Below are 7,796 nucleotides of genomic sequence, written 5' to 3'. Positions count from 1 at the left end.
AACAGGACCAGGTTTAGATCCAAACAGGACCAGGTTTAGATCCTAACAGGACCGGGTTTAGAGCTCCAACAGGACCGGGTTTAGAGCTCCAACAGGACCGGGTTTAGAGCTCCAACAGGACCGGGTTTAGAGCTCCAACAGGACCGGTTGTTTTCTGCAGGGATATTTTTGTCAGTTTTTAGTGAACTTTGTTCCTCTTGTTGTGCTTCTAAAGGTCAGAGGTCACTGCTCCTGACTGAGACGCAGGTTTTGATGTGTGAAACGGTAACAGCTGCTTCAGTTACTGTGAATCTGATTTTATTGTTGGACAGTCGTTAGAGGACGTCTGTTCTGTTGCTGGTGTTTGTTCGGCCATGACGCCTGATGTTTCTGTAGCAGCAGACAGAAACTGACTGGAGGTCCTGCAGGAGGGAAAGGCGTGTGGTTGTAATCCTGCATTAGCAGCGAGGACGCGGCGTGTTTTCAGGATTTAATCCTTTGTTAGCTTTTGTCTGCTGCAGACGGGGGTTCTGTGCACGTTCAGATCATTGTTAGTTAAAGAGATTGACAGGTGTCCTCTTGTAATTCAGTCGTTTGAGTCGTGGCGCTGCTGACGAGGAGAAGAAGAGTTCTAATTGGACTCCAACTGGGTGGTCCACTTCAGGAGATAATCAAACATGAAACCAAATGAGAACGAGCCAACAGCAGCCTGCCTGCTGGCTGCTAAATGAGAGTTTTACTGCAGGTCTGCTCTGCTATCACCCCCCAAATACACCCCTAATAACCCCCCCACACACACACGCACACACACAAACCTCCCCACGATGGGTCATCCAGAGAGGAGGCCCGGCTCACTGCCAGGCCCGTTTCTGCTGCTGTTCGAAACGTCTCATGGTTTAATGTTTCTCATGCAGATTAACTGACATTTATGAAGGAAAGTTAGCGAGGGAGGGAGGGAGGGGGGGGGGCATCATCCCTCCCCGAGTCAGGGGTCTGCAACCTGTGGCTCTGGGGCCACATGTGGCCCTTCAGCCCCTCTACAGTGGCTCCTTGTAACTTTGACCAAAACAACAGAAATATCAGTAATGTTTAACCTGACATCAGGAAGAACTCTTTCAGCACTTCATCTGTTCATCCTTTTTATAAGAAAGAAGAGTTCTGCTCACAGTGTTGTAGAAACATCCATCTAACTAATTCTAACAATCAAAGTAAATCTAAAGGCGCAGCTTCAATTCCAGCCAAGTGAACAGACTTTAGGACCGGAGCTGCCGGCTGCTGAAACTTTTAATAAATATCAACTCTGCAATTTATTGATTTTATTGTAAAGTACATCAAATGTTTTAATTTTGTCCTAACACCTAATAATACAGTAATCTGTAGTTTTGAATGTATAAATTTAATCAGTTAATTTATTTTAGATAGAGATAGATTTATATGCATATATTCAGAACCAGCCCAGACCCGCTTTAAAGCGCTTACGGGTTAAGCCTGAGTGTCTGTCACAAGACCAGCTCAGAGTTCTGATCCGATGGCAGGTCCAATCAGCACCAACAGTCGAGTTCAGTGAGGCTGCAGGCTGATCTCCGGTGGTCTCCTCCAGGTTCTGGTTCCACCAGAACCAAACATTTCCATCAGATGATTCTGGAACCGATCCAGGTCTACGATTACTCTTTTAAAACAGGAATAACCTTCACTTCACCAGCTCTCATCAGAACTCTGAGACCCTGAGGTCCAGATCTGACCTTGAGGTCCTGCTGAGGTCCAGATCTGACCCTGAGGTCCTGTTGAGGTCCAGATCCGACCCCGAGGTCCTGCTGAGGTCCAGATCGGACCCTCAGGTCCTGCTGAGGTCCAGATCGGACCCTCAGGTCCTGCTGAGGTCCAGATCTGACCCTGAGGTCCTGTTGAGGTCCAGATCCGACCCAGAGGTCCTGCTGAGGTCCAGATCCGACCCTCAGGTCCAGAACATTGATCCTGAAGTTAGTTTTCTGTAAACCTGCTAAGGTGTAAATCTAAACCTGGTTCTGTATTTGGACCCAGGATCAGCAGGATTTTGTGGAGCCAGTGGTTTTCAGAACCCCCACCCTCTTTAACCAACAGGTCTGCAGCTGGTCGTCACCACGGTAACGGGTTTTTGTGTCTTTGAGAAGGACTCGCAGCGATGATGGACCCGAGGTACTTGAGGCGTCCACAAAGCTGCCTGCTGAATGCCTGTTCCAGGTTCTGAACACAGAATGCTAATGAGAACCGGGTCCAGCTGACGGCAGAGACACCCGTTTGGGTTCAGCAGAATCAGACTTCAGGATTTAAACTGGACTTCCAGTCCTACAGAACCACTCCTGATCCTGTTCTTTGTTCCTGCAGATTCCAGGCAGAACTCCATCCTGGGAGCGCCCCCCTCCTTCGGCTTCCAGCCCCCGTTTCCAAGGTGAGGTTCTGCTCCGACTTTGTTCCCAGCAGTGGACTGAACGAAAACTAGTTTTATTTTGAAGGATTCCTGATGGAGGTCAGAGGTCATCTGGTTTTCTTCAGGTTTCAGATCCTGGAGTTTTTCTTGTGATTGTTTAGGATTTTGTTTTGTTTGTTTACATATGTTGCTGATAATGAGTTTATTTCCAAGGTTCTGCTGTTCCCTGCTCGGTTCCCTGCTCGGGTTCCCTGCTCGGTTCCCTGCTCGGTTCCCTGCTCGGTTCCCTGCTCGGGTTCCCTGCTCAGTTCCCTGCTCGGGTTCCCTGCTCGGGTTCCCTGCTCGGTTCCCTGCTCGGGTTCCCTGCTCGGTTCCCGGCCCGTTGTTCCTCCTTCGGTTTGTTCTCTGAGGTGTTGTTGATGTGGAGGAGGTTTGTGCAGCTTAATGAGGCGTCACTAATGCAGCTGGAAGCCGCTCGCTGCACGCTCTGCCTGCAGGTCTCTCGAAAGTCCTAATCAGGGTCCCTGGTCCTCCCTGGTCCTCCCTGGTCCTCCTGTTCAGGCCCATTGTGGTTCCGAGTCACCTCGGGTCACTGGTGAAACAGTGAGAGGGGGATTACGGCTTCCAGCGCTCAGTGAAGGCCGCCGTGGTCAAAGTGTGACCCAGTTCAGTAATGAGGGATGAGGACCGTCTCCTCTGGTCCCGGGTTTCTGGTGGAAGGTCCGAGGCCCGCTGGAACCTCAGGTAGAACCTCACGTCTGGTTCTACCTGCAGCAACGCTATAAACAAACAGACCATCCATGACCACATGACCCCTGTTACCACGGTGACCACCTGACCCCTGTTACCATGGTAACCACCTGACTCCTGTTACCACGGTGACCACCTGACCCCTTTTACCACCTGACCCCTGTTACCACGGTGACCACATGACCCGTTACCATGGTAACCACATGACTCCTGTTACCACGGTGACCACCTGACCCCTGTTACCATGGTAACCACCTGACCCCTGTTACCACGGTGACCACCTGACCCCTGTTACCACGGTGACCACATGACTCCTGTTACCACGGTGACCACCTGACCCCTGTTACCACGGTGACCACATGACCCCCCCACTCTGTTACCACGGTGACCACATCATCTGAGATTTGGGAGTACATGATTAGTTCAGCCTCTGTTACCGTGGCGACCTAACTGTGCTCCAACAGAATCTGCTGGAGAAGCAGGCAGTACCAGCCTGAGGTTCTGAACTGGACCTCAGGTTCTGGTCGGTTGGTATCGGGCTGCGGCGTGTCTGACACCGGTGTGTTCCTGCAGGCTGCAGCAGCCCAGAGGCGGGTCCCACAGCGGGGGGCAAGGCTGGGACCGGGTCATGCAGGTCCAGCAGACGGCGTACCAACAGAACCAGAACCGTGGAGGGGCGGGGCCGAGCGGCTACCAGCAGCAGCGCTACGATCAGCGCCGAAACGAGTGGCCCGATCGCCGTGAGAACCGAGGTCAACACGATCAGGTAAAGAGCGGATCCTCCGGGCGTCAGACCGGTTCTGGTTCTGGTTCTGTGCAGCAGAACTTTAAAACAACTATTTTGTTTTTAATCTGAAACCTGCTTTAAAATATATTTTAACTTCCATCTTTTCTCTGAATTTATTTTAATTTTAATTTAAAAAAAAATCTTTTTTATTTAATGAATAATTAAACTCATTTTTATAAATTTTAAATTTAAAATCTTTTTATTTCTTTGTTCAGTTTTAATCAAAGACTACGTTTAAAAATTGAAATAAAGATTTTAATGTTTGTTTGTTTCAGGCCTTCCGGCCCAGTAGAACCTACCCTCCTCCTCCTCCGACCCGGCGGTACCACTGGAACTGAACCCAAACATTCTGCCTTTTAATCAGAAACTTCTTTTCATGAGTTTTTTTTTTTTCTGTTTCATTTTTTAATCTTTAAAGACAAAAACTTGTTTCTGTGATTTTTAGAAAACGTCTTGTTGGGCTTCTGGTTCTGAGAGAGAATCCTCCAACCGGGTCAGAACCAAATAAAAGCAGGATGAATTCAACAGTTTGTCTGAAATTATTTGAAATGAAACAAAAATGAAATCCGGGATTCTGACAGGTCGGGTCCAAAATAAAAATAATTTATTTACTGAAACCAAAATAAAAATCAGTCCAATAAAACTGTACATGGTTCGGTTCGGTTCTATTGCTTTGCAGAAACCTGCAGTTATTTAAAGGAAGCACGTGAAGTGATAATAAAACAGTTCTGTTCGGTCCAAAAACACAGTTTGACCCGGTTCGATTCTGTTCCTACCAAGTCCTCCCGTACAATAAACCGGACCCCACGCTGCCGCTGTAGTCCAGGAGGCCCGGTTCCGTTTGGGTCAGGCTGAGCTGGGCCTGCAGGCCCATCGGCGGACGCGGACTCGGACTCGGACCCTCCAGCTGGGCCGCCCCGGCCTCAGCAGAGCCGTTGTGCCCGGTTCCGGTCCGGACGGAGTCTCGCCCGGAGTCCCGCCCGGCCTTGCAGCGGACCGGGGACCCGGAGCTCGCGGCCTTGTCCTTGTCCTGCCGCTTCAGCTTGTAGCGGTGGTTCTGGAACCAGATCTTGACCTGGTTCGGGGTGAGGTGGATCAGAGCCGCCAGCTGCTCCCGCTCCGGGGCCGACAGGTACCGCTGCTGTCGGAACCGCCGCTCCAGTTCCAGGACCTGGTTCTGGGAGAAGAGCACGCGCCGCTTCCTGCGCGGGGCCGCGTGCACGCTCATCGCGGACCCGGTTCTGGTTCCGGAGTCCAGACCCACCATCCCGGCCAGGTTCATCCCGGGAGGGCCGCCGACGAACCTGGAGACTGACAGAGGCTTTGATCAGAACCGGGCCGGGCTGACCGAACCACGCGAGCAGCGTTCGTCGGTTAAAAAATCGGAACTATTAAAAGATGAGAATGATCTGTAAATATTCTTAATTTATAAACAATTATTTACAATCAGCAGGAAATATTAGGATTCATTTTATCAACGATAAATTTTATTTTATAAGTAAATATTTTATAAATATTTTATCGATAATATTTTTTATTTTATAAGTAAATATTTTATAAATGATTAATTTTATTTTGTAAATAATAAATATGATTCATCAGAAGAATCCAAACCTTTATATTAATAAGAATAAAAGCCTCAAATATTATTAATAAAGTTTTTCCGTCGTTAAAATAAAAAAAATATAATAAATAAACTATTTATTTCGAAACAATCAGATAAAATCGAATTTTTAAATGTTCAGAATCAGAACCTGGAGAGGATCTGAAAACAACCCTAGTTTTAAAATCGAAAATATTTCTAATATTTAATTTTAATTTAAATGTTTGTTGGATTAAAATCGTCTCGAGGCCTAAAAATAAAATATTTTTTTGTTTCTTTCATTACAAATTAAAACGGAAACATTTTAATTTAAAACAAACTTTTAGATTTTCTCCTCACTAATTTCTGTTAGTTTCTGGTCCGGTTCTGATGTTCTGATTGGTTCTTACTATGAGAAAATCTGGGCTCCGGACCGCCGAACCAGGCCGAACCCGCCCCGCTCCGCCCGGGCTCCTGGTAAGATTGCAGCTCGGTGCCGGTGCCGGTGCCGCCGTTACAGAACCCGCTCACGGTTCCGGAGAACTGGGCCACGTGGTAGGTTCCGGTGGGTCCAAGCGGAGCTGAGGAAGAGGAGGATGAAGGAGGCTGATGATGATGATGATGGTGGTGGTGGTGGTGGAGATGAGGCTGATGCTGGTTCTGGACCCCGGTCTGGGTCTGCTGCTGCCGGTAGGCGCCCAGCGCGGTTCCGAGACAGTCCATCCCCCCGAACCTCCTGTACCCGTCCTCTGCTGGACCCAGGAGGTCCGAGACCGAGAACCTAGACTGCTTTGGACTCAAGGACATGATGCTCCCGATCCGGTCCGGTTCGGTTCGGGCCGCTGCTGGATGCCGTCTGCCTCTGTGCCCGAGTCTTCCTCCCCCCCCTGCGGTCCGGTCCGGTCCGGTCCAGTTCCTCTGTGAAGCTGAGAAGAAGTCCAGACCGGCCGGCCTTATCCCGCCGGACCCTTCGAGGGGGGCGGGGCTTAGAGATGAGGCAGAGGAGGACCGGACCGGACCCGAACCCTTCAGAACCAGCGAAGGAGGACCGGACCGGACCCGAATCTCAAACCGGATTCAGAACCAGTAGAGGATCTTAAAAAAAAAAACTTTATTTTTGAAACAATTTATTTCGGATGTTTTGAAGAATTATAAATCAACTTTCTTTCCGATCCGAAACATTTTAAAGCTTTCTCTTCTAAAAGTTTACCAGCAGCTCCAAACCTGAGACAAGTTCAAGTCCACATGTCCCATGGGACATACTCAGAGACGGAAGGAGACAGGTGGAGTCTCCTGCTGTGGTCAGCCAATAACAGAAGAATGTTTGAAACACGTGACTGAGATCACCTCAGGAGGTGTGGGACGTCAGAAGTGTGGATTCTGGGAGACTTAGCAGCTCTTGGGGTAAATTATTATAAAAAATATTTTATTCTACTTGGAAGCACAGCAGCAAAAAACTGGAACTCTGAAAAACTGGAACTCTGAGAAACTGGAACTCTGAAAAACTGGAACTCTGAGAAACTGGAACTCTGAGAAGTCTCCATCAATGAGATAAAGGATGAAGAGTGAAGAGTTCGAACCCTCAGCCTGAGAAGATTATTTCTGTTAGAGAGACGAGCAGCGACTCTTTATGTGAATAATATTACTACTACTGTGACTGAATCTGCTGCACCTGTGTGTGTGTGTGTGCGTGTCCGTGTGTACAGGTGTGTGTGTGTGTGTGTGTGTGTGTGTGGGTGTGTGTGAGTGTGTGCGAGTGTGTGAGTGTGTGTGTGTGTGTGTGTGTGTGTGTGGGTGTGTGTGAAACAGAAACAAGATGACTGACAGGGACAGAAGCTGCGGCAGAATGAGTGAATATTTCTCATGTGAAATAAATGAGATATTAATAAAAAGAACAAAGGAATAAATAAATGTTGATTTATTGATTCGTTGGTTGTTGTGTTGATGTTATTTGTTTATTTATCTGTTGTTTCTTAACAACGTGTCTGTCATGCTCTATGAAACTAAATAAAAATAAAACTATTAAAGTTTACCAACTGAAACCGAACGTTTTGATTGTTTGTTGTAAAATAAATGTTTCTAAACTTTGATTCGTTTTTAATTCAAAATAAAAGATTTTAAAATTAATCTTTAAAATAAATCATCATCATCCTTCTGATCGAGCAGGAGGCAGTGTCCTGAGCTGTCCTCTGTCCTGTCCCCTCAGCTGTCCACCGACCTGTCCACCGACCTGTCCCCTGAGCTGTCCCCTGACCTGTCCTCTGAGCTGTCCCCTGACCTGTCCTCTGAGC

General features: G+C 48.0%; 2 protein-coding genes across 2 annotated transcripts in view; one reads left to right on the top strand and one right to left on the bottom strand.

Annotated features, from left to right (window-relative positions):
* Nucleotides 1-4,448, top strand: part of xrn2 (5'-3' exoribonuclease 2) — a gene marked incomplete in the record, with an annotated part of 37,388 nt that extends 32,940 nt beyond the window's left edge. Inside the window, 3 exon segments of the mRNA XM_037981617.1 lie at nt 2,344-2,407; nt 3,710-3,902; nt 4,199-4,448. Coding sequence (XP_037837545.1) covers nt 2,344-2,407; nt 3,710-3,902; nt 4,199-4,261 — 320 coding nt within the window.
* nkx2.4b (NK2 homeobox 4b) lies at nt 4,305-6,722 on the bottom strand. The gene is made up of 2 exons (XM_017403980.3): nt 5,916-6,722; nt 4,305-5,234 (listed from the first exon to the last, which is right to left on the bottom strand). The coding sequence occupies exons 1-2, from the start codon at nt 6,310-6,312 to the stop codon at nt 4,696-4,698; spliced, it is 936 nt and encodes a 311-aa protein (XP_017259469.1). The 5' UTR covers nt 6,313-6,722; the 3' UTR covers nt 4,305-4,695.
* Between the last annotated feature and the right edge of the window lie 1,074 nt (nt 6,723-7,796).

The sequence above is a fragment of the Kryptolebias marmoratus genome, linkage group LG19 (genome assembly GCF_001649575.2).
Source record: "Kryptolebias marmoratus isolate JLee-2015 linkage group LG19, ASM164957v2, whole genome shotgun sequence".
Taxonomy (NCBI): domain Eukaryota; kingdom Metazoa; phylum Chordata; class Actinopteri; order Cyprinodontiformes; family Rivulidae; genus Kryptolebias; species Kryptolebias marmoratus.
The sequence above is the reverse complement of the archived record's forward strand: the minus strand, read 5'-3'. Positions and strand labels throughout refer to the sequence as shown.

Coding starts and splice junctions, on each gene's coding strand:
- nkx2.4b (XM_017403980.3), bottom strand. CDS start 6,312: ATGTCCTTGAGTCCAAAGCAGTCTAGGTTCTCGGTCTCGGACCTCCTG. Junction 5,235..5,915: donor GGAGCCCAGATTTTCTCATA/GTAAGAACCAAT, acceptor AGCCTCTGTCAG/TCTCCAGGTTCGTCGGCGGC.